This window comes from Camelina sativa, chromosome 3 (genome assembly GCF_000633955.1).
Source record: "Camelina sativa cultivar DH55 chromosome 3, Cs, whole genome shotgun sequence".
Classification (NCBI taxonomy): domain Eukaryota; kingdom Viridiplantae; phylum Streptophyta; class Magnoliopsida; order Brassicales; family Brassicaceae; genus Camelina; species Camelina sativa.
Window position 1 is genome coordinate 6,687,028 of NC_025687.1, and position 24,962 is coordinate 6,711,989.

The 24,962-nt window shown below is 35.2% G+C and overlaps 7 protein-coding genes across 10 annotated transcripts in view; 5 read left to right on the plus strand and 2 right to left on the minus strand.

The window, feature by feature from the left end:
- LOC104773451 (transmembrane 9 superfamily member 2) overlaps positions 1-2,694 on the plus strand; it is a 3,224-nt gene extending 530 nt beyond the window's left edge. The window contains exons 1-7 of one of the 2 annotated variants that reach the window (XM_019243453.1): positions 46-191; positions 290-330; positions 445-1,030; positions 1,118-1,255; positions 1,369-1,525; positions 1,611-2,095; positions 2,188-2,694. In XM_019243453.1, coding sequence (XP_019098998.1) covers positions 169-191; positions 290-330; positions 445-1,030; positions 1,118-1,255; positions 1,369-1,525; positions 1,611-2,095; positions 2,188-2,407 — 1,650 coding nt within the window. In that variant the 5' untranslated portion in view covers positions 46-168 and the 3' untranslated portion in view covers positions 2,408-2,694. Of the gene's footprint in view, positions 1-45; positions 192-289; positions 331-444; positions 1,031-1,117; positions 1,256-1,368; positions 1,526-1,610; positions 2,096-2,187 lie in introns of those variants that run through there. The other variant, XM_010498065.2, reaches the window with a different exon arrangement.
- On the plus strand, positions 3,055-4,118 carry LOC104773459. The gene has a single exon (XM_010498077.2). It carries the CDS (start codon positions 3,173-3,175, stop codon positions 4,040-4,042), a length of 870 nt encoding a protein of 289 aa, XP_010496379.1. The 5' UTR covers positions 3,055-3,172; the 3' UTR covers positions 4,043-4,118.
- LOC104773468 (protein BASIC PENTACYSTEINE2) lies at positions 4,907-7,796 on the plus strand. 3 transcript variants are annotated; one of them, XM_010498091.2, is made up of 3 exons: positions 4,907-5,057; positions 5,558-5,869; positions 6,804-7,796. In XM_010498091.2, the coding sequence occupies exons 2-3, from the start codon at positions 5,567-5,569 to the stop codon at positions 7,347-7,349; spliced, it is 849 nt and encodes a 282-aa protein (XP_010496393.1). In that variant the 5' UTR covers positions 4,907-5,057; positions 5,558-5,566; the 3' UTR covers positions 7,350-7,796. The 3 variants fall into 3 exon arrangements, with proteins under 3 accessions (XP_010496393.1, XP_010496390.1, XP_010496399.1); XM_010498088.2 differs by lacking the exon at positions 6,804-7,796 and having other exon boundaries at positions 5,558-6,754; XM_010498097.2 differs by lacking the exons at positions 4,907-5,057; positions 6,804-7,796 and adding an exon at positions 5,068-5,358 and having other exon boundaries at positions 5,558-6,754.
- Positions 7,984-9,053, minus strand: LOC104773484 (putative clathrin assembly protein At1g14686). The gene has a single exon (XM_010498105.2). It carries the CDS (start codon positions 9,041-9,043, stop codon positions 8,006-8,008), a length of 1,038 nt encoding a protein of 345 aa, XP_010496407.1. The 5' UTR covers positions 9,044-9,053; the 3' UTR covers positions 7,984-8,005.
- On the plus strand, positions 10,244-11,085 carry LOC104773491 (zinc-finger homeodomain protein 14-like). Its single transcript, XM_010498118.2, has one exon. It carries the CDS (start codon positions 10,436-10,438, stop codon positions 10,952-10,954), a length of 519 nt encoding a protein of 172 aa, XP_010496420.1. The 5' UTR covers positions 10,244-10,435; the 3' UTR covers positions 10,955-11,085.
- LOC104773498 (65-kDa microtubule-associated protein 7) lies at positions 11,873-15,241 on the minus strand. Its single transcript, XM_010498129.2, has 11 exons — positions 14,857-15,241; positions 14,390-14,593; positions 14,032-14,301; positions 13,723-13,938; positions 13,480-13,635; positions 13,232-13,391; positions 12,988-13,139; positions 12,825-12,912; positions 12,670-12,743; positions 12,514-12,588; positions 11,873-12,424 (listed from the first exon to the last, which is right to left on the minus strand). The coding sequence occupies exons 1-11, from the start codon at positions 14,932-14,934 to the stop codon at positions 12,107-12,109; spliced, it is 1,791 nt and encodes a 596-aa protein (XP_010496431.1). The 5' UTR covers positions 14,935-15,241; the 3' UTR covers positions 11,873-12,106.
- Positions 23,244-24,962, plus strand: part of LOC104773509 (purple acid phosphatase 3-like) — a 3,463-nt gene continuing 1,744 nt past the window's right edge. The window contains 5 exon segments of the mRNA XM_010498140.2: positions 23,244-23,280; positions 23,283-23,521; positions 23,616-23,772; positions 23,914-24,021; positions 24,163-24,290. Coding sequence (XP_010496442.1) covers positions 23,244-23,280; positions 23,283-23,521; positions 23,616-23,772; positions 23,914-24,021; positions 24,163-24,290 — 669 coding nt within the window.

A 24,962-nucleotide genomic window follows, 5' to 3' on the forward strand; every position in this document is an offset into this window, starting at 1 on the left:
TTTTTTTTTTTTTTTTTTTTTCTAGATCTGCTCTTCAGATCTGACTGAGACTGTATCGAATTCGTAGACTTGAGGATTTTGAGATATTGATCAATGATCTAACGAATCTGTTGTTTTTGAAATGAGTAACGAGACCTTGAAACTTTTGAGTACACTACTAAAAACAGAATGCGTAATGTCAAATCCATGGAGTGAGTGAGAGAAGAAACTAACTACATTTGGATCTATCTTTATATTTGATTACTTTTTATGACTCATTTTGGTTTTTTTTGTTCAATGATCATTGCAGTGAGACGTATCGCTATTTTGATCTTCCCTTCTGTATCCCAGGTAAATGCATATGCTTTTCTAGATTGATCACACTTTTGGACTTTGCTGCAACTGAAATAGCTTAAAGTTTTGTCCTTTCACATTTGATCTGATCCCATTGATTTTGGTTTACAGAGGGTGTGAAAGAGAAGAAGGAAGCTCTTGGCGAGGTTCTGAATGGGGATCGTCTTGTTAGTGCTCCCTACAAGCTCAACTTCAGAGATGAAAAAGATTCTGAGGTATACTGCAACAAGAAGCTAACTAAAGAAGAGGTCAAACAGTTCCGCAAGGCTGTTGAGAAAGACTACTACTTTCAGATGTACTATGATGATCTGCCTATCTGGGGTTTCATTGGAAAGGTTGACAAAGATATCAAGTCTGATCCGAGTGAATTTAAATATTTCCTGTACAAGCACATCCAGTTTGAGATTCTATACAACAAGGACCGTGTGATTGAAATCAGTGCTAGAATGGATCCTCATTCGCTTGTGGATCTCACTGAGGACAAGGAAGTCGATGCTGAGTTTATGTACACTGTGAAGTGGAAGGAAACTGAGACTCCTTTTGAGAAAAGAATGGAGAAATACTCTATGTCGTCTTCTCTTCCACATCACTTGGAAATCCACTGGTTCTCCATTATTAACTCCTGCGTCACTGTTCTTCTTTTGACTGGTTTCCTTGCAACTATCTTGATGCGAGTCCTCAAGAATGATTTCATGAAGTAAGTTTCAAGTTACTCGCTACACCTCCTCGTAAAGTTCTTACGCTTCCTTATCTCATCTGAACCTTTTTTTCTCACACTCTAAAGGTATGCTCAAGACGAGGAAGCTGCTGATGATCAAGAGGAAACTGGATGGAAGTACATTCATGGGGATGTCTTTCGCTTCCCTACTCACAATTCTTTGTTCGCCGCATCGCTCGGTAGTGGAACTCAATTGTTTACGCTGTACGTGTCTCATAAATCAATAGTATTTTTACATCTGGATATATTTTTACATCTGGATATACTTCTACATATATATCTCATCATAACTAATTGAGATTATCCACTCTCATCAGCACCATATTCATCTTCATGCTTGCTCTTGTTGGAGTATTCTACCCATACAACCGAGGAGCACTTTTTACGGCTTTGGTGGTCATCTACGCTCTCACATCTGGAATCGCCGGATACACATCTGCCTCTTTCTACTGCCAACTTGAAGGAAAAAGCTGGGTAAATATTACTTGTAAATCTCTTTCTCAAGTATCATCTTCAACCGAAACTAAATTAACTTGTCAATTTTGTCGCATTGTTGCAGGTGAGGAACTTGTTACTCACTGGATGTCTCTTCTGTGGCCCATTATTCCTAACCTTTTGCTTCCTTAACACCGTAGCGATCACCTACACTGCCACCGCTGCATTACCCTTTGGAACCATTGTGGTGATCGTCCTGATATGGACTCTAGTCACATCGCCTTTACTCGTCTTGGGTGGTATAGCTGGTAAAAACAGCAAAGCGGAGTTCCAAGCACCGTGCCGTACAACCAAATATCCCCGAGAGATTCCACCACTCCCATGGTACAGAAGCGCTATCCCACAGATGGCCATGGCTGGATTTCTTCCTTTCAGTGCCATCTACATTGAGCTTTACTACATTTTCGCTAGTGTTTGGGGTCACCGGATCTACACCATCTACAGCATTCTCTTCATTGTCTTCATCATCCTCATCATTGTCACTGCTTTTATAACCGTTGCCTTGACTTACTTCCAACTCGCTGCTGAAGATCACCAATGGTGGTGGAGGTTGGTTAAACTTAGTTCTCCTCATCTCTACTCTTTTTTCCTCTCTGATCATTTTAGAACTTGAGCTTGATTCTTTAACCTTTGTATTGCAGGTCGTTCCTATGCGGTGGATCGACCGGTTTGTTTATATACGCATACTGCTTATACTATTACTACGCACGATCAGACATGTCAGGGTTCATGCAAACCTCGTTTTTCTTCGGATACATGGCTTGCATCTGCTACGGATTCTTCTTAATGCTCGGAACAGTGGGATTCCGTGCAGCACTCCTCTTTGTTCGTCACATTTACCGGTCGATCAAATGCGAGTAAGAAGTCTTGACACCATATATTCTTCTTATTCTTCTGCTGCTGCTTCTGCCTCACGAATTTTGCTAGAACAAAGAAGATAAAGAGATAGGTTTGTTAGAAAGAAAAGAGACACAAAAAAAGACAAATGTCTGATTATTTTTCTTAGGGGAAAAGTCTCTCTTCTTCTCTCTTTATTTTGGGCAAACACAAAATTAAATTTACTTGTATCCTTTTTTCTATATGAATGATTTTCACGTTATTGTAAAAGACTAGCTCTATATTTACATTTAAATTCGAGTTTCCTTGTATCTAATAAATGTCAAAAACTCTGATTTTTTCCTTATCAGTTCGCGTCTCTCTCTCTCTCTCTCTCTCTCTCTCTCTCTCTCTCTCTCTCTCTCTCTTTTATACTAATATCGCTGCAGAAAACAGAATGATGTAACGGAACAAATATAGAATTCCATAATTTGTACGTACTTGTCTTTAGATCCAAAGTTAGATTTTGTATTTTGATTCATAGGGAAAATAAATACATTACTGACAGTCTGACACTGACAAGGATGTAGCGTAAGCGGTCAATTACTTCCATGGGCCTAACTATAATCTATCGGCCCAATTATAAAGAAGAACATTTCATCGAGCATTAATTAGAGACTCTGATTTCAGTTTTTGAAATTCGAATCCTCTCATTCATCCTCTTTAAATTTTAGAAACCCTAGAGTTCTTTCTTCCGCGAACGAATTCTCACACTCTGTTGTGAATCTCTGAGTTTGGTGGAAAAAAAAAATGGATCTCTCGCGAGAAATCGACGACTACATCAAAGAGACAATCGACTACTCTTTAGGGCTTCCGATCTCCACGGACGCTCTCAAGAAGAAGCTTTACACGGCTGAAGAATCTAACCTTCGTTTCCGTGAGCAGTATCTTACACTGGTCGGGAGATTGAAAGAGAAAGATAGAGTAATCGATCTCGTTAGATCAGAAGCGAGTATGAACGCGCAAGCGTTGAAGAGAGTCATCGAGGAGAAACAGAGGTTGGCTGGTGAGTGCGAGGATTTGGCGATTCAGTGTAAGAAGTTGAAAAGAGAATGCTTTCTTTACGATCAAGATCGTGAATCGCTGATGGATTTCGGGAACGAGACGGACCAGAGAGCTAGAGAAGCAGAGTCTAGGGTTCGGGAATTGAAGGAGCAAGTTCTAAAAATGTCTGACGAAATCAAGAACCGGGTTGAATCTGAAGAAGACGACTGTTTGGCTCATTCGTTGGTTAACAGAGAAGACGAGATTGTATCGTCGGGTCGTAGCTTCTTGGAGGCGAACGTTGAAGACAAGTGTTGTCAAGCTTTGTTAAGCAAATGGGATGAGTTGAAGCCGTCAACGCATAAGGTTGTGTCTTTAGTTTCAATGGTGAAGAGAATCGAAAAGGAGAAAGAATGTCTCATCTTGAATCTTGCTAAAGCAGAGCAAGAAGTTGAACTTGTTATGGAGCAAAACAGGGACCTGGATAAAGAAAACCGCATGCTGTTGAGGCAATGTTCTGTAGAGAGAAGCAATGGATCTGACAAGTTCAGCAAAAGGAAGAGTCCCAAGTTGATGATGACCAGCCCTATCGACAAGAGGATTGAGTTGAGCAGCCAAGATTTCCATGATGCTTAAAAATTTTAGATACACAAAGATTAGTAGTAACTTGTTTAGGATATTTAAGGTGCTAATGATGATTGGTTTTTTATTTTTTTTTTGAATCTTTTTTTGGTAATTATGAATATATCAATGAAGGTTTTCTGGCTATTTGTTTAGGTAAGTAGAGAAATGATGTTGTGAGGGACAAGTTCTGACTAAGCCACAACGCAAATTATGTATAAAAATATGAGAGACTCGGAGCATTCATTCTCTCACCCATTGGAATCACGCAATTTAAAAATCAAATACATTTCCATCATGTTCGAAGTTCTTCTACACCACCGCCACTAGTCAACTGGATTTGGAAATGCTTTTTATTTGTTTAATCTTGTATACTGCATCTGACAATTAGTGTGCTGATGATATGTTGTATTGGGCTAAACATGTTTCAGTTAAATGAAAAGAAAAATAACCAATAAAAAGATTATAATTTTGTCCAATAAGTTTCTAATTGCTTGCTCCTACATCGTCTTCTTTCTTGTCACCAAATCTCTTTCAACTTTTTTAAAAATTTGGTTTTGAAAAGATGGCTAAAAGACTACTAAAAAAGAGTGGGCTTTGGTTTTGTCTTCTTCCAAAATGGCTTTCTTAAAATCTTCTTTTCATACGATGTATCCTACACTGGCCAAAAACATAAATATAAGTCGAAGAAAAAAGAACAAGAAAAAAAAAGCCTTTTGGGATATAATTATTTTATTTTATAATTATTATTTTTGAGAAATTACTACAATTTTAGGGTTCTCTTCCTCTCTTCGGGCGAAAATAAAAAGCCCTTTCTTTTTCTTTGTTGTCTTTCTTTTCTTATCTTCTCTCTCGTCTTATAATCTCTCTTGTCTCTCCCCTCTCTTGTCTCTCTCCTCTCTCATACAATACATACATATCTTCTCTTTCCCCAATCTCTCTCAGAGTTTTCTCTCTCCTCTCTCTCCAGAAGGGCAAAAAAATTCCCTTAAAGAGCCCCCGTTTTGTTTAACCCCAACCCTCTTCTCATGTAAGTTTTCTCTCTCCTAATCCATTTCCATCTAAAACTATAAACATCATCTCTCTCCCTCCCTCCTCTCTCTCTTTCTCCCTCTTTCTTCTCTCCACTTTCCATTTTACATTTGTTCCTTTTTGTTGTACTGTACCCTGCTTTTCTCCAAATCTTAGAAATCCATGTCCTGTTTCATTAGATCTAGCTTTAGATTTATCAGATCTATGAATCTGCATGTGTGTTTTGCCAAGTTATTTCGAAATGATGTCTCGAATTATCGAATTCATGTTTATCATCCACCTTGATTTTTTGTTTCTGGGTATCTCCAAGATCTGATCTTTTTTTTGTATTTCTTATACATTGTTGCTCTGGAATCTGGATATAAAGTAATGTTTTTTAAGGGTTTTAATTCAGACATGTGCATTATTTGATTGGTTTTATTTAAGATTCTTAGTCTTGGTTCTGTCTGAATTTTGGATCTGAATCGTAATGACGTTTTTTTTTTTTTATTATTGTAGATCTTTGAAATGGATGACGATGGGTTTCGCAATTGGGGTTACTATGAACCAGCGGCTGCTACTTTCAAAGGTAATCTCGGTTTGCAGCTAATGTCAACCATTGATCGGAACACTAAACCGTTTTTACCCGGGCGTGATCCGAATCTAATGATCGGACCTAACGGGTCGTATCACCACCAAGAGCCTCCAATCCACATGAGCTACAATTGGATTAACCAACAGAAGGACAAGTTCTTCAACATGTTGCCTGTAACTACCGCTCCTAATTACGGTAATGTCCTTCCCGAGACTTCCTCTGCTCCGTCGATGCAGATGAATCTTCATCACCATCATCAAACCGAGGAGAACCCGGTTGTTAAGTTGGAAGATGAGGTTGTTCAGACGAATAAGAAGAGAAAGACTAATTCAAAAGCTGGCTCGGCGACGACGACAAAGGCTAAGAAGCCACGGAAACCAAAGGATGAGAACACCAACAACAACAACAACAACAATACTAATAATGTTTCACGAGTGAAACCTGCTAAGAAGAGTGTCGACATGGTGATAAACGGAGTGAGTATGGACATTTCGGGTCTTCCTGTCCCGGTCTGCACTTGCACTGGAGCTCCTCAGCAATGCTACCGTTGGGGATGTGGCGGTTGGCAATCAGCGTGCTGCACCACGAACATCTCGATGCATCCGTTACCTATGAGTACTAAACGCCGTGGAGCTAGGATCTCGGGAAGGAAGATGAGTCAAGGTGCGTTTAAGAAGGTTCTTGAGAAACTTGCTTCTGATGGGTTTAACTTTGGTAATCCGATTGATCTTAAGAGTCATTGGGCAAGACATGGAACTAACAAGTTCGTCACAATCAGATGATTTAGTATCTTGATTAGTAAAAGACGTGAGTGTGTTTCCCGACGGCTTTTTCGATCTCTTTCGGGGATGGAATCTCTCAGTGATGATGGTTGTATATATTCAACAAATCCGAAAATCTTGTGACCTTTCTAAAAAATCCTGTCTGCAATCTGAGTTCGAAACTGTGTTTTCAGGTAAAACCATCTTCGTTGTTGTAGGGTTTGGAAAGCAGAGTTCTCTGCTTTTTTTAACCACTTTTTATATCATCATCATACATTGCTTTGTTTTTGTTTTGTTTGTCTCGTCTCTGTTGAGTTTCTGAGGAAGAAGGTTGTCTGAGAAAATCTTCGAGGAAATTTATTTATTTTTGTACTTTNTTCCCGAGACTTCCTCTGCTCCGTCGATGCAGATGAATCTTCATCACCATCATCAAACCGAGGAGAACCCGGTTGTTAAGTTGGAAGATGAGGTTGTTCAGACGAATAAGAAGAGAAAGACTAATTCAAAAGCTGGCTCGGCGACGACGACAAAGGCTAAGAAGCCACGGAAACCAAAGGATGAGAACACCAACAACAACAACAACAACAATACTAATAATGTTTCACGAGTGAAACCTGCTAAGAAGAGTGTCGACATGGTGATAAACGGAGTGAGTATGGACATTTCGGGTCTTCCTGTCCCGGTCTGCACTTGCACTGGAGCTCCTCAGCAATGCTACCGTTGGGGATGTGGCGGTTGGCAATCAGCGTGCTGCACCACGAACATCTCGATGCATCCGTTACCTATGAGTACTAAACGCCGTGGAGCTAGGATCTCGGGAAGGAAGATGAGTCAAGGTGCGTTTAAGAAGGTTCTTGAGAAACTTGCTTCTGATGGGTTTAACTTTGGTAATCCGATTGATCTTAAGAGTCATTGGGCAAGACATGGAACTAACAAGTTCGTCACAATCAGATGATTTAGTATCTTGATTAGTAAAAGACGTGAGTGTGTTTCCCGACGGCTTTTTCGATCTCTTTCGGGGATGGAATCTCTCAGTGATGATGGTTGTATATATTCAACAAATCCGAAAATCTTGTGACCTTTCTAAAAAATCCTGTCTGCAATCTGAGTTCGAAACTGTGTTTTCAGGTAAAACCATCTTCGTTGTTGTAGGGTTTGGAAAGCAGAGTTCTCTGCTTTTTTTAACCACTTTTTATATCATCATCATACATTGCTTTGTTTTTGTTTTGTTTGTCTCGTCTCTGTTGAGTTTCTGAGGAAGAAGGTTGTCTGAGAAAATCTTCGAGGAAATTTATTTATTTTTGTACTTTTTTTTTCTTCTTTTTGTTATCTTTTTCTAAAGCATTTTACTGACTTGTAACAGACATTCTTTTAATTAAATGTTTTTTCTATTTTCCAGATTTACCGGTATTTGTACTTGCTTACGTATATAGTAGTTGAAAACACACATATTTTAAGATTTGATGTCTGAATGTATGAAGAGATAGACTGAGTTGTGTTTACGAACTCCTAAGATTTGTCCCAAGCTAGTAATGAAATGTGGCGCTAAATTAAAACGAATATGAACAATAATAACACAACAATCCAAATTAATACAGAACAGAAACATAATTAAAAGCTAATTAAGTCAGGAATATCAACAACTCTCGGAGGAGGTGAAACAGGTGCTTCCTCATCATCCTGATCAAGTGTTATCAAATCAGAAAGAGTCAATTTCGTCTCTCTTTCTTCTTCTTCTTCTTCAACGATCTCTGCATCTTCCTCACACAAATCTGTCTCCGTTGCTTCTCGTCGATCTTCTTTTACCTCTGTCCTCACAAGTTCATGGAGATGTAACACGTCCGCTTCAGGAATCGTTACGAAATCAGGAACCTTTTGAGCATTAGAGACTCCCAAATCTCTACAAAACTCAAAATACTTGACAAGCTCTTTACTCTGAACCATAGATTTAGTAACGATCTTCAACGCCAAATCTGTCTCTGTTTTCCTAATCTTGGAATGTACGTTAGGTAAAACTTCAGCAATCCGACGACAAATCCAACCATAAATCTCCAGAATCTCACTAACCACATTCTCCATTGCTTCATCGATCAAAGGTATGTTCATGTTCTCACCAATTGGTTTAATCCTAATCAACGAATCCACGATTACTTGCATCTTACGTATGATCACAAGTCGAATCATAACCGACGATTCCTCATCGTACCGATGACGGTTCCCATCGTGGAACAGAATCGATCTCCGATCAAGAAACGCGAAATAAGCTCGTACGAAGAGACTAAACCCACCGGTTTTGCTCATGATCCGTGAACTACCTTGGCCGAAACTCGAAAGATCGAACGGTAACCGTCCGATCGATTCTGCCACGGTGGTCTTACAGAGGAAGAAGCCGTGCATCAGCATTAAGCCTTTCAATGCAACCGCCCAGCTTCGCGTGCGTGTCACGCGAGACGAGATTGCGCTTATTAGAGGCTTGAGGCTGGACGGGCTAGCGAGGACATGACGGTAGATGAATTGAGCGCTCTCCGTGTCAATTGAGAGCTCGTCGTGGCTCGTAGCTTTCACGACTGCTGCTGTAAGAATGTCGTCCGCCGCGATTAGGCTTGGTCCGTCTTTGATAACAACGGCGGCGCGATTCCACAGCTTCATCTCCGTCCTATTTTGGTTTTTAATTTTGTTGTTTTATATTTCGCGCTTTATAACTTACTTCGAATTTTCTTATAATGTCAATTGATTTGCTGGTTTACAACTAATTAGATAAGAATAAGCTAAATTTAAGAAAATCTCAGTTTTGACCGAAATTAACAAGAAATACTTGATGTCATTTGCTAAATTATTATCTTCCAATTTTTTTCAGTTTTATTCTATTGACATTGTACATAATAAGTAGATTAGGGTCGGTTCACTATATGTTTGTATGATTTTGTTTGACTCAAGTAGTCAAGTTTATAGTGTTAGTAGACTAATGTGTGTGCTTTTGAGTAGCCTTGGAGCTTTGGTTAGTTTGGTTCGGTTCGATTATTTATCTCGGTCCTAGTTTTGAGCAAGTCAGTTTTTATGACTTGTTTGTACACAATGGAAATATAAATTTCTATACACTACTATTGGGTGTTATTATAACGCAAACAACCGATTCGTTTGCAGTTTGCTAATAATTTATACAAACCATAAAGTAGACAATGAATAGTCGTCACAACTCGTAAGTCTCGCAATCGCTTTTTTCTTTTGCGAAACATCTTACAAAAAAGGCGTTTTAGACTTCTTTTTAAAATAACATCAGATTCGTTGATACCTTTTGAATTGTGCTACTTAACGGACTGTTTACTTGTTTAGTAGTGGCATTTGTTTACTTCAAATTCATTTATTTTTATTAATGGGATGCTTTTTAGTTTATATATTCCTTTTAAAAAACTTCAGTACTTCAGCTTTTCGTGTATAGAAACATGTGACCTCTCAATCTCTCATACAAACCAAACTTATGCTATTTATTATTCTAATTTCTTTTCTTGCTTGTATTAGTTTAAAAAATTATATCCTTAATTATCTCTAGACTCTCATAATTACTTTAGTAGAGTATACCACAAGCACTACTATTTCACTCATTTATAGTTATAGGTACTGTAAAGAAACATTATTAGAGTACTAATTATGCAAAAGTGATTTAATTTGTTTTTTCTTCTTATTCTTACTAATACGGTAATACCTACTTAACCCAATGGATTCTAAGAAGTAGTTATGGGTAGATGACAACTTTATGAGGTGAGGATACGAAAATCAATATTGAAATTATGAGTGTAGAAAAAGCAAAGCCAGTGAAACAGTTCAAAAAGTGTTTCACATTTATTATGACAACTAATAAGCATATGTAAGTACAAAAGCTTAAAGCAGTAAGTAACCAATAATTTCTTTTGTAACTCCCAACTCTTTCTGACACAAACAACATCATATCATATCTTAAACTCAAAACCAAAACTAAACTCATTACTCTGAAAAAAAATCAAAAGTCTCTCTCTCTTCTAATCAATTAGGAGAGCAAATAAGATGCAGAGTTCTTGTGTCTACCGAGAATGCATGCGCAACCACGCCGCAAAGCTCGGCTCTTACGCCATCGATGGCTGCCGTGAATACTCTCAATCAGTCACCGGCGATCTATGCGCCGCCTGTGGTTGCCACCGCAGCTACCACCGTCGCGTCGAAGTAATATCTTCTGCTCAAATCAGCCACACGCGCTTCCCTTTCATGAGCTTGAGGCGCGTGAAGCAGCTCGCGAGGCTGAAATGGAAAACGGCTGAGCAGAGAAAAGCGGATGTTGATGATGAGGAGGAGGAGGACACGGAGGAGACTTCGACGGAAGAGAAGATGACGGTGCAGCGGCGGAGTAAGTCGAAGTTCACGGCGGAGCAAAGGGAAGCGATGAAAGATTTTGCGGCGAAGATAGGATGGACGTTGAAGGATAAGAGAGCAATTAGAGAAGAGATAAGAGTCTTCTGCCAAGGGATTGGTGTTACTCGTTATCATTTTAAAACTTGGGTTAACAATAATAAAAAGTTTTATCACTAATTAACTAGTATTGTAATCATTAATTGATGTACTAGTAGTACTAGTATAATTTAGTTCCATTTCATTTTCAACCCCTCCTTAATCTCTATGATTATATAATTTTAATGGATTGGTAGTGTTTTAATGTGTTTGATTTAGATATGTCCTTAATTACTGAACTAGCTTCACTCCTAAAGTTGTCTTTATGATGTTTCTTTACGTCGGTGGGCTTGTTTAGTTTTGACAAGACAACTAGCTGACGTATTATTTTATTTATGATCATCACTGTTTCACCAATCAGAATATTACGCCAAAAAGGGTGTAAAAAAAATTGACAAAAGATTTATTAACTGAATGCAAGGAAAACGGCCAATTCTCCCTAAACTAAGTTATATTATCTCATTCATACACAAAACTTTCATTTGTGCCTATTCCCCTATTAACTACCATAAAATTTGAATATCCTACATGAACTATACAAATCCGGTAAAAAACCACGAACCATGAGATGAGATGGTGTTACTATGCCGTTAACAAATAAAGCAACAGAACAACGTCAGTTTTGAGATCAACCTATACAAAAAATAGGTGTAGACTTCTTACATTTGAGATCAACCTATGAACATGAAGATTTATTATTAACTCTCTCATAAAACAATTGTACCACTTACATTTTGAGATCAACCTAAAGTACCTAAACTAAGATAAACATAGTTAATATATTTAGAGATAATACTAAACTTCTTAAATTCAATATTAACATTTATCAATTATCTTCTATTTTTTTTCTAGATGTTTTATATTTTAAGATGGACTTAAACAGATTCACTTTTGCAATTACGTACGATGCCATGTCACCTAACCCTATAATTATTGTACATGATGAGATGCATGGAACACACACATCTGCAAATCCACACAAATTGAACAACACGTCAAGAAAACAAGACATTAAAAGAATTTTTTGAAGCTACTATAAGAACATAACATCCATCTTCTTTCTACTCCTAAAATCAGTCACACAACTCACAAGTCAACTCAAAGTCACACACACACGACCACTTATTTGTCTACAGTAACTCTCCTTTGATTACATTTATCTATTTCCCAACTCCTACTCCCATATCAAGTTCATGTGCTTGAACTACCCTTAACTGGTGCATATGAAACGATTTAGTTATATAAAGCTGAATCTGGTTCAGAGCCGTAAACCGAATTGTATGTAGAGGCAGAATCTTCCTTTGGTATGGACACAAAGTTCAACGGAGCTGGTGAGAGTCTCCTTACTTCCTTGAAAAATCCGTTTTGGCGATGGCTCGAGTAAGATCTTGGGGTCATAATGTCGGTATTTGTTGCTCCAGCTGAGTTTCTGCGAGGCGTAGGAGGCACCAATGCATCCTTTTTTACACTGTTGATTCTTCTTGGACTCGGTCTTGATCCATAAATGGATTCCCTCCGCTTTAATAAGAGATCCTGCATCTTCTTTTGATCCTGCAGAGGCAATGAAAAAAAATCGTTTTAACAGGCAAGCAATATTACAAATCTTTAAGGATTATATAAAAGATAGCATTTTGACAAACCCGGTATCGTTTCTTTTCCTCTTCCTGTTGTTTCCTTGTCAGTTTATAATCTTCAAGTATAGATACCAATCGAACCTGGAGGAAACCAGTAAGCAGAATCAAAAGAGAGACCTTGTGGCTTTACAGTGTGTTTACTCTAAAGTTACTTTAACTTACACCATCATATAGAAATGATTTCTGCGTTTCATCCTCCCATAAAAGCGTTTTCTTGATGAGATTGTCAACCATTGCTGCAGAAAACAATTAAGCAATGGAACAATAAGCTAAAGATCTCATAAGAATCTTTTAGTGGAAAACATACAAGAACATACATGGGATCTTGTTTACTGTGATCCGGGCTCGTTCTGCGTGCTTCAGGTTTACGTGTCCACCTCTTCCAGCACTATACCGGGTTTCATCCTGAAACCAAGGAAGGAAATTCTCAGTTACATCCTTCAAACAAACCCATTTGCCAACTTTACAAGGCAAATTTACCTGATTGTATTCTTCTAGCCAGTTTTCCTCTTCACACGCAGATAGCCAGCGGTCAATCCTATCAATAATTTCTTTCCGGCTATGTGCCTCTTCTTTGATTTTGTTTATATGCACCTCAATATTTGCAAGAAGCTCTGAAGGGTCCACTAATCCTGAAGAAACATGATGTAATCTTTCTTGAATACAAAAGGGTTTCAGCAAAAAATCTGCCACTCATATTTCTGAGAAGAGTCAATGTGGTTACCTGAATCAATCAAAGCAGTTGACTTCTCAAGCGATGTGCTTGTATCAGGCTCGATGTGAGTCAATCTACAAAGATTCTCTAACTCAGACCTTCTTTTCATCACAAGCTCATTCATTCTGCTAGACTTCAGCTTATTGAAACAGTCTACTTCAGCAGACACCTAAGTAGAAGGGAAAACAAGAACTCTGAGATCCTGGATAAGAATAGTGGTTATCGAAATCGGGAAAAGAAACAGGGTTTGTGGTAACCTGTTCAATTGTTTCAGTAGAAAGGATATTTGGCTCAGTGATATCAGATTCAGATGATCTTACAACAAAACTGACTCTTTCAAATTTCACTCTCTCTTCCTGAGGTGTGTCCATTAGATTCCATAGCTCGAAAAGTGACCCCATTACATCCTTTAACTGCAAAACGAAATGTCAAAACGATAAACCATCAACATGACAATCAATTTCATACAGAAGAACAGCGTTGCAGAGATGCTAATCTACCTTTTGAAAGCGGACTCTTCTTTCCGTTTTCAGCTTTTGAATCATGTGTTGTAGACCATCCAATGTATCATCACTAATGTTTGTAGACTGCTCATGGTCAGTCCTATGCAAGCTCGGATGAACCTCGCTAACAGTTTGACCAAAATCTACTCCAAGAACACCGCATAGACTGTGCACCTCATTCACATAATCCAAAACCTTGTTCAGACGATCCGACTGCATTAAAAAACAAGGAAAAAATGAGTAAGCCAAGAAGCTTCACTTAACAAAGTAAAATCTTGGTTCATCTTCATGATAAAACTTGCTCACCTTCTCCTTCTGGAGCGAGCGGAGATGTGTTTGATACTCATTAAGTTTCCGAAGAGTCAAGTCTTGTTCATCAAGAGTCAAAGAACCAAGCATGGCTTTGTTGAGTTTGTCACTGTACCCAGAGATTTCACCACTCATCTTCTCAATCTGCGCTTTTATATCCACAAATTGCTTCATTCTTTCATCTTTTTGCAATCTCAAGTCCTCAACAAGAGGCGTCACAGCAGCAAGCTTTTCTTTCAATGATTTTGAACCTTTCTCTGCTTTGATCTGCAACCAAAAATTAAACATTTAGAGACTTCCTTCCAATTCTAATATAAAGAAACCATTTAGTAAAGTACTAGCTTACTATACATACCGGTGAATGGATGTTTAAGGCTCCAAGAGCAGCCATTAAAGAAGCTATCTCAGCTTCAATTGATACAATAGATTGATGAAGCTTCGCCTTAGAATTTGCAGCCTCATCCACTTTTCTTCTGTAAATTTGGAGACATTCCATCTCCAATTCCATAAGCATCCGGTCTTTCTCAGCATCACTCTCACCAATATCAACCCATATTTTCTGCTCCATACCAAAAAAACAAAACTTTAAAGCCATTTTCAATTTTCGAATCCTCCAAACATCAAAAATCAGATATATTGAACAGCTACTTGTAAGAAGAATAGGCTAAAAAGATAAAAAGATAAAAAGGAGAAGACTTTATCATCAGTAATTACCATTTTTCTCACCCAGTTAATTAAAAAAAAAACACAGACTTTGTTCTTGAAGCATCATTACCAAGAAACCCTAAAATTACCAAGAAACATATAAGAAGAGAGGGTCACCTGAAGCTCCCGAAGCAGAGCATTGCAAGTAGTGTTTGAACGAAAACAGAGACTCGTAGGGCTTTCAATCTCCAGCATTTTTCCTCTTTATTCACTTACTAGCTCCAAAGTTAGAATCTTGAACCAGAGAGAGAGAGAGACAGAGAGCTGAGCTTGTGACAATGGCTGCTTAAAAACCACAGAGGAACCACAAAGATACAGAATCGTCAACCGTTACTCGTAGAAACAGATGTCAGATCTGAAGCTTAACATAAGAAAGCTTCTCTTTACTTTTGCAGAGAGAAAAAAATTGGATCAACAAGGCACATAAAATTCCGAGCAAAAGTTGCAAGAAAAGAGAGGGTTTAGTTATTAGAAAAAAGGAAACAAACAAAAGAAGAAGAGGAAGAAATGTGTAATAATGAGAAACAAATAAAAAGAAAAATAAAATTCGAGCTTCTTTTTTTCATATTACATAGAAATTATTAATTCCGTTTGAACTAAAAAAGAAAAAACGTAGTAATTATTAATTCCTATTTACATAAATGCTATTTATTATTTTGTTATATTCTCTTCTTCTTCTATTTTTACTTTAATTTTTGTCTCCACTTATCTTGTTATGTATCACTACTATTTTTAATTCGTTTTCATGTAAATATGATTTAAATAACGAAAAAGGCAACGGGTATTTGGGCGCGCGTATAAGACACTTACCAATTAGAGAAAAAGGAATGAGATTTGTATATTCTTTTTTTTTTTTTCAACCAAACAATTAAATAAATTAAAAGGTGATTCCAGAATTGGTTGCCCAATTTGGAGGGAAAGAGTTTACAAAACAAAGTTCAGAAACTAGAGATCTAGAAGAGCGCGCCAGACAATCAGCTCTCACGTTAGACGTCCTCGGTATTTTCGTCAGAGTGAAGGTGGAGAAGGATGATCTTAGCGCTTGGAAGTCTTCCAACAAATACGAGAAGGCTGGCCAATCGTCGGGAGCCTGCACCATCGCCACCAGCTCGGAACTATCAGACTCAAAGTTGGAGCAATCTATCCCCGCCGACCGAAGAGACTCCATAGCCCAAATCAAAGCTTCAAACTCCGTATGAAGGGGAGAGGGACTACGACGCAAACTGCGGGCTCCCATAAGTACCGTCCTATCATCGTTACCAAACCACCAACCCAAGCCTTCCAAAGAATCCGTACCTTTCCAGGAACCATCAACCTGGCAACGAATCGAAGAATCCCTACCCTCCAGGGAAGGCTGGGAAACCACATAAGTCTCCGGGCCAGACTTGGCCTCCTCCCAATAAAGTTTATCGTTTAACGCCTGATTTAAAATATCAATGGGCTCTGCTTCTATTCCTTGAAACACCCTATTATTCCTATCTTTCCAAATTGTCCACAATATCCAAGGCAACCTATTCTTTGTATATTCTTTGATGAGTGAGAGTACTCAATTGATTATATAGTATTCGTCGTATCGTATAATACGTTGCATGAACACCGAGGTCATGGACCAACCAAGATATTTTAAATTAGTACTAAATGATTAAGGTAGCAGAAAGAATGTATAGAGTAGTTTGGTTGTTTAATACAAACAAAAATGTAACTTTAAATACTATTTATCGGCGTTGCAATGAACCTTTTTAATCATGTAGAATAAAGAGGTAAATCACTTTCGAATGATGAATGAAATGCTTAAATAGTATAATTTGTGTTTTGGTGAATGGAGGAGCTACATTTACATTGATTAAAGAAAATATGCCAAATTGGTCTTATCAAAAAGCAAGGTTGTGGTGGTGGCCAATGTCACTCCACTCCACTAATTTCATTTAAGAATAAGTTTGAAAATCTTTATATTTCTATAAATTAATAAGCAATAAGTTAGCATCATTATCTAAACCTCCTTTCATTATTGCTTGGGCAAGCTCTCGCAACTACTAATCAAATATGCAATTATTATGACATTCTATATATATATATATATATATATATATATATATATATATTTAAATTCTGATGTTTATATTTATGCGCTGATTTCTCACACGTACTGACATAACTAGCAGCCTTACTTTTGAGAGTTTAGAAGAGAATTAGAAACAGATGATCCCAAATATTATGTTGGGTTGCTTGAATTATTAGCCGACAAGTTTAGTTCAACCACTTCCATACGTAATATAAACAAGTCCGATACTCCGATGCAGATTATACAATAATCTTTGTCAAAAACTACGTAAATATATAATGGATTAGTCCTATCTTATTATTTTATCTTATGTCTCCTGGTACTTGTTATGGTGCGGCTACCAAAAATCTAAATTGTCTTTAGAAACGTGTTTTTCTCTATGTAATTAACTAACTACTAAATTTTATAGGATAAGCCATTCAAAAACAATTAGAATGACTAATGAGTATTGACTAATAATATAATTTGAACTTAGAACTCTCATACATGTGTGTTAAGGTTTTGCATTTTGTTTTTATGGATTAAACAAATTCATACAAAACAAAAAAAACACATATAACTCACATCACATCACATACATATTAATAAATGTATAGAATTTTACAAACATTTAAAGAAAAGGAAAAACAGAAATGAAAGATTCATTCTCTAATATTTATTTTATTTTGAAGGATTGTTTAGATAAAAGTTGAACTAAAGGGCGTGTGGTAGACCCTACATGTCCGTGTACTCAACTACTCATTGCTACAAACAAGTATACTATTGTACAAAGGCAAACAAAAAAAACGTAAGGAATTAAAAGATGTAACAAGCCTATTGAAAAAGATATATTATTAGTGGGATACCTGTGATAATTACAAAGAAGATTTGAAGAAATCGGACCAAGAGAAGCGATAAAATCAATATAACTAAAGCCATAATATCGCTGTCTCACTCTCACAGGCTACCTAACTCACTGGTCACATTTTTAATGTACACAATTGCTAAATGATTAAATTAGCGTTGGCAACACACACTNTATATATATATATATATATATATATATATATATATATTTAAATTCTGATGTTTATATTTATGCGCTGATTTCTCACACGTACTGACATAACTAGCAGCCTTACTTTTGAGAGTTTAGAAGAGAATTAGAAACAGATGATCCCAAATATTATGTTGGGTTGCTTGAATTATTAGCCGACAAGTTTAGTTCAACCACTTCCATACGTAATATAAACAAGTCCGATACTCCGATGCAGATTATACAATAATCTTTGTCAAAAACTACGTAAATATATAATGGATTAGTCCTATCTTATTATTTTATCTTATGTCTCCTGGTACTTGTTATGGTGCGGCTACCAAAAATCTAAATTGTCTTTAGAAACGTGTTTTTCTCTATGTAATTAACTAACTACTAAATTTTATAGGATAAGCCATTCAAAAACAATTAGAATGACTAATGAGTATTGACTAATAATATAATTTGAACTTAGAACTCTCATACATGTGTGTTAAGGTTTTGCATTTTGTTTTTATGGATTAAACAAATTCATACAAAACAAAAAAAACACATATAACTCACATCACATCACATATATATTAATAAATGTATAGAATTTTACAAACATTTAAAGAAAAGGAAAAACAGAAATGAAAGATTCATTCTCTAATATTTATTTTATTTTGAAGGATTGTTTAGATAAAAGTTGAACTAAAGGGCGTGTGGTAGACCCTACATGTCCGTGTACTCAACTACTCATTGCTACAAACAAGTATACTATTGTACAAAGGCAAACAAAAAAAACGTAAGGAATTAAAAGATGTAACAAGCCTATTGAAAAAGATATATTATTAGTGGGATACCTGTGATAATTACAAAGAAGATTTGAAGAAATCGGACCAAGAGAAGCGATAAAATCAATATAACTAAAGCCATAATATCGCTGTCTCACTCTCACAGGCTACCTAACTCACTGGTCACATTTTTAATGTACACAATTGCTAAATGATTAAATTAGCGTTGGCAACACACACTAACCTGTTAAAAGGTTTATTTTTGTTCCATTTATAAAAGCTTCAACGTAAAGACTCAAAGCATCATATGAGTCTAATAAATAGTCATATATCATTATATTGCATAGAGAGAGGATCAGAAAGAGGTGGTTGAATGATTTTAAGCGTTACATCAAACCCACTGTGCCAATAATTTTGTTAGGTGTGTGTGTCTTATGTGTGTGAATACAGCTAGAGAGTTTCCCACGAAGCTGGTTGGTCAAAAGGAAATTGTTAACAAAATCGACCAATCAATGAACTTCAGAGGAAAAAAAGAAACACATATGACATTTCTCTATCTATACGGTTCGGTACTAGACTCGGCTAATCGGACTTTTGATACAGTAGGACACGTCCAGGACCACCAGAGATTCAGTGGAGATTATATTGTCATAAGTCAATTTTGCTGACTACATCACATATACTAGTAGGAAAGGAACTATATATAACTTAAAGGAACATCCAACATATAATGCTTGTTTCTTTAACTCCTTAAGGTGTTTACTAAAATACTCGGAGGAACTAGACTGAATCAGCAAGATTGAAATAGATTGTAGCTTTTCTAAAATGATTTGAGAGGATAAGGGATTTTGAATAGGATTGAATGTTTTAAACTTAGACAAATGGTATTCCTAATCAAGGTTTGTTCTCCAAAAATGGAGAACAGATCAGTGACTGTTAGAAAAAAAAAAACATATGAAATCACTCAAGCAAAATTGATCACATATGAACTAAGGGGAGGTATTGGTTTAGAATTTAGAAAGAATTTTAATGATTTTATGTTCTTGCTGATTGTTAGAATCATAGAAAATTGAAAGTTAAAAATGAAGGATTCTAAGAGATTGTTTAGGAAGTTTTTTAAAATCTTGATGATTTGTTTTTTCTAATCTTGTAAAATCTTTCTATTTGATGAAAAAGTTTTCATGACTTTTGTTATGAAGGAAATGATATAAAATCCTTTATTAACAATCCAAGATTCTTTTGTTTTACTTGAATAACATAAAACTTTTAATGACTTTATAAAACTCTTAATCCAATAACACTAGATTTATCAAGATTTTAGATAACTTTTTACAAATCCACAACCAATAACACCAAATTTTTTAAGAGTTTTTAAAAATCTTGATTGAATAACAACATATTTTACCTAACTTTTAAAGTCATTAAAATTTAATCTAAATCCTAAACCAATACCTCCTCTACGTTACCTCTATTCTTTCCAATATAAAACTGGGTTTCAGCCCAATAACTTAGGAAAGCCCACTTACCTTTGTTACTAATATCCATAAAGATGTATTTGAAAAAACAATTATATTAAGGGATATTAAAATATTCTAATACCAAACTATTCAGATTTTTTGTTTATTTAAACAAAAAAAAAACTGTAAAATCATGTAACGGTCAACAATAATTGAGAAAATTTGGAAGTTTACGTGACACGGCACATCAATAATGTGACTACAAATCTAATAATGGCAAGTCCCCACAAAATTGTGGCATGGGCCGTGGATAGAATTATGCTGTCTTTTTGTATGACACCCGAGAAAATTATACGAGCTTCGTAGTTTTCTATATAAAAAAAAACAGTTTTTCAAGTAGGTTTTATGTTTATAATGTTAATTTTTAAAACAGAAATTTTGTGTGATATCCACTTGTTAAATATTACTATATTTTTGTTATAATGTATATTTTTTAGCATTTAAAAAAATATATATATATTAAAATAATCTGGTCACAAATCGCTTGAGTAATATTATTATTAGCTAGGAGTTTAGATTGTTTTGTGAAAACGTCATATATTTTACATTTGTATTCACTCCATAAAACACAATTGTTCCATGACCCGAAAAAAAAAAATAGTAGTTTCATTTGACAGAGTAAAGTACTATAGTTTTCTTGTAACATAAAAATCAACACAACTACAAAGAAACAATTGAGAGTCGAGACTCTCGTGTCTAGCTACTACATATGTAGAGACAAACTCACAACAAAATCAACCATACTCCATACCTTATCTTCTTACTATTTCAGCTTTACGTTTTTCAATCTCTCATTGGCTCCCGCTAAAAATATTTTGCTGTCAGTTTCTTTTGTTTATTGGATGGTTTGAGTGAGAGACAAAATATATATATCTTATTATATAAAGTTTGATGTCAAAATTACTAATTAACAAGATCGCGACATGTGTCAATTGTAACATTCATATGTTGACACATGTCAATTTTTAATTTATTAACATTATAAAAAATAAAATGTAAAAATTCAAAACCTACCAAAAAAGGTTTTATATAAAAGTAAAATAGAGAATAGAAAACCTAATTTTATTTAAAAAAGTTTTATATAAAAGTAAAATAGAGAATAGAAAATCTAATTTTATTTAAAATATTTAAACAGTTTTAAAATTTAGAAAAAATCATTAAAAGGAAATTATATATATATATATCACAAAATTCGAAATTATAATATTGTTTACTTATTTTAATTTTAAGTTGCTAATTTTACAAGAAAAATATAACTTTTTATATAAGAAAAAATGATTGTGAAAATTATACAATTAATTATTGTTAAAGTTTGATGTCAAAAGTACTAATTAACAAGATCGCGACATGTGTCAATTGTATAATTCAGATGTTGATACATGTAAATTTTAAATTTATTAAAATAATAAAAATTTATTAAAAAAGAAAAAAATATAAAAATTCAAAACCTACCATAAAAAGGTTTTATATAAAAGTAAAATAGAGAAAAGAAAACCTAATTTTATTTAAAATATTTAAACAGTTTTAAAATTTAGAAAAAGTCATTATAAGGAAATTATTTATATATATATATATCATAAAATTCGAAATTATAATATCGTTTATTTATTTTAATTTTAAGTTGCTAATTTTACAATAAAAATATATAAATTTTTATATAAGAAAAAAATGATTGTGAAAATTATACAATTAATTATTGTTTCTAAAAAATGTAACTACTCACCTTTACACAAAGAAAAATATTGTTGAAAAAAAAATAAAAAAAAAATAGATTGTCTCATATTTTTTTCACCAATCAAATAATTTATTCAAAAAGACTGCTATTGTAATATATAAGATATGAGTATCTAAGATTAACATATGCGTTTTTGTAATTAAAAGTTTATCTCTTTACTTTTATATATTGTTTATACTTACGAAAAGAACTAAATATATATTTTTTTGTTAAATTTAATTTTATTTTAATAATTTTGAACTCATCTACATCTATTTTCTTTAATTAAAAGTGTATCTATTTATTGTTTTTTTTTTCAATCAAACAATTAAAAAGAAATTTTTCGGTTAGCTGCCCAAACTGGAGGGAAATGATTTACAAAAGAAACTTTAGAGATAAGAGAATACGAAGCACGGGCAAGACAAACCGCCTTCGTATTTGACGCATGTGGGATCCAAGAGATGGATAATAGTGGGAAGACTCCAGCGAGTTAAACTCATCGAGCAAGTTGGAGAAGGATGACCAATATTCAGAAGACTGCACCATAGTGAGTAACTCAGCACAATCAGTCTCAAAACGTTGACAAGCGATCCCTTCAACACGTATCCGTTCAATGGCCCACAACAAACCCCGAATGCAAGGAGAAGAACTCTGTTTTAGACACTTGGCCCCCAACAACAAGGTTCGCTCCTCACCAACGCAACACCACCAGCCCAATCATGAATGCACATTGGTTGCTTTCCAAGAACCATCAATCTGACAACGAGGTGAAGAAACTTGGACATCTGAATACGAAGATGGAGCTGACATGATTGTCGTAAAAGAGAGCACCTATTGCCAGACTAAATTATCGCCAAAGTTTGAGTAATTATATCATTCGTCTCTATCTCTTAACCTTGATTTTTTTTATGGCCTTCTAGATTGCCCATAAAATCCATGGTAATTGAAGAAGTTGATCAGGATCACCCTGTTGAGAGGCGTCCCTCCAGAAAACAAAATCCAAATTCGAGTACACCGACTCATATGGTAAACCCTTCTGACAAGACCGGAGTCAGAGATAAATCCCAAACTTCACACGAACGAGGACATTCAAAATAAAAATGTGATTAATAGTTTAACCGTAGTGTCACATCTTTTACATCAAATATCACATTGGACACCTTGATGTATCTATTTACTTACTAAAAAATATTTACTTTATATTCTTTGATAAAGTTAATTTTACTTTTAAAAATTATTAACACGCACATCGGGCGGGTCCTAATCTAGTATATATATATTATCAATTCAAATTACTGTAATCAAAATGTCAGATAAAAAGGTTAAAATTAAATACATGAAATATAAAGCCAAATGGCCTATATACACATTTCAAAACGGCAGATGTTTTTTGTCCAGACTTCGCAACGTAACCCCCAAAATGGCCTACATATATAGAGACACAAAGTCCACCATTCCTATCTTTCTTTCCTCTTAAGCTGTTTATTTTCTAATCTCTCAATGGCTGCCTCAAAACACAAACCTGTAAATTTGATATTCTACGTTTATCATTTGATTGTTATATTTTCCGCCCATAGTTCCACGGGGGAGCTCCGGAGGCTATCTCAACCGACAAAACCCGACGGTACAGTAAGCTTTCTAGTCATCGGAGACTGGGGAAGAAGAGGCTCCTATAACCAGTCCCAAGTAGCTCTTCAGGTTATTTAATTACCTCTATATATAGTTTATAGTGTGTGTAAATTAAAACTCAAAAATGGTTGGCTAAATTGTTTCACAAAAAAAAATTAAACAGATGGGAGATATCGGAGAGAAACTAGATATTGATTTTGTAATTTCTACTGGAGATAACTTTTACGACAATGGGTTAACCAGCTTTCACGATCTTCTATTTCAAGATTCTTTTACCAACATTTATACCGCTTCGAGCTTGCAGAAACCTTGGTATAGTGGTAATAATCTTGAAGTATATTATATATCATTTTTAAATTCTACTTCCATTGGATATCCAAGGACCTTGATCATAAAATATATATATATATATATATGGTTCGATCCACTGTGCTAATTAATTTTTCCTTAACCTACTACAGTTTTAGGAAATCATGACTATAGAGGTGACGCAAGGGCACAACTTAGCCCCATGCTCAGGGCTTTGGACCACAGATGGTTTTGCATGAGATCTTTCATTGTAAATGCTGGTGATTCCTATTTCCTCAGGGCTTTAAACTTTCGAATTAATGGTCCAAACGATTTTGTCTTATAGTATATTTATATATATATATGGAACAACGTAACCTTGTTCGCTTACGAAAACAACCACTGTTCTTCTTTTGTAATAGAGATCGTCGATTTTTTGTTCGTGGACACAACTCCATTCGTCGATAAATACTTTATCCAACCAAATAAGCATGTTTATGACTGGAGCGGCGTATTGCCTAGGCAGACATATCTCAACAATCTCTTAAAGGTAGTAATTTTCTATCACAAATTAAAGTAAAGTTATACTTATAACTACATATAGCTTCTAACAAAGATCTTGGAAATTTTTGAAAAATATATAGTTCAGTTAGTCTTTACTTAAATTGCTCTTTTTGATTACGTCAGAAACTTCTGTAATACTATTAATTATACTATGTATGACTGAAACTTAAGCCTGATGCAATTAATTCCACAACTTCTTTTCCTATAATATTTTCCTATATATGGGAACGGAGGTGGAAAATTTTAGGTCATTTTATTCTTTGAATAATTCTTTCATCATGCAAAACTTTCCTTTTTCATTTGTTTTTTTTTTTGGCAAAACTTTTCATATGTTATGATTGGATTTTGAAAAGAAAGTTGCGATTGGATATTAGGACGCACTTTTTGTTTGTTTTCAGATGGAGTCTCGTTTTTAGTTATGTAATGTGTATATATGCAAATTCAACGTGATTGGTCAACATTCTACCAATGCAGAATTGTTTTACTTTTACCGAGTGAGTAACGAAAGGTATATAATTGTAATAATACAGGAAGTCGACGTGGCATTGAAAGAGTCACTTGCAAAGTGGAAAATAGTGATTGGTCACCATACGATTAAAAGCGCAGGCCACCACGGGAACACCATTGAGTTGGAGAAGCACATTTTACCTATTCTTCA

Coding starts and splice junctions, on each gene's coding strand:
- LOC104773498 (XM_010498129.2), bottom strand. CDS start 14,934: ATGCTGGAGATTGAAAGCCCTACGAGTCTCTGTTTTCGTTCAAACACT. Junction 14,594..14,856: donor CTCTGCTTCGGGAGCTTCAG/GTGACCCTCTCT, acceptor GGTATGGAGCAG/AAAATATGGGTTGATATTGG. Junction 13,636..13,722: donor GAAGAGTCCGCTTTCAAAAG/GTAGATTAGCAT, acceptor TTCGTTTTGCAG/TTAAAGGATGTAATGGGGTC.
- LOC104773484 (XM_010498105.2), bottom strand. CDS start 9,043: ATGAAGCTGTGGAATCGCGCCGCCGTTGTTATCAAAGACGGACCAAGC.
- LOC104773459 (XM_010498077.2), top strand. CDS start 3,173: ATGGATCTCTCGCGAGAAATCGACGACTACATCAAAGAGACAATCGAC.
- LOC104773468 (XM_010498091.2), top strand. CDS start 5,567: ATGGATGACGATGGGTTTCGCAATTGGGGTTACTATGAACCAGCGGCT. Junction 5,870..6,803: donor CCTCTGCTCCGTCGATGCAG/ATGAATCTTCAT, acceptor CCGTCGATGCAG/ATGAATCTTCATCACCATCA.
- LOC104773491 (XM_010498118.2), top strand. CDS start 10,436: ATGCAGAGTTCTTGTGTCTACCGAGAATGCATGCGCAACCACGCCGCA.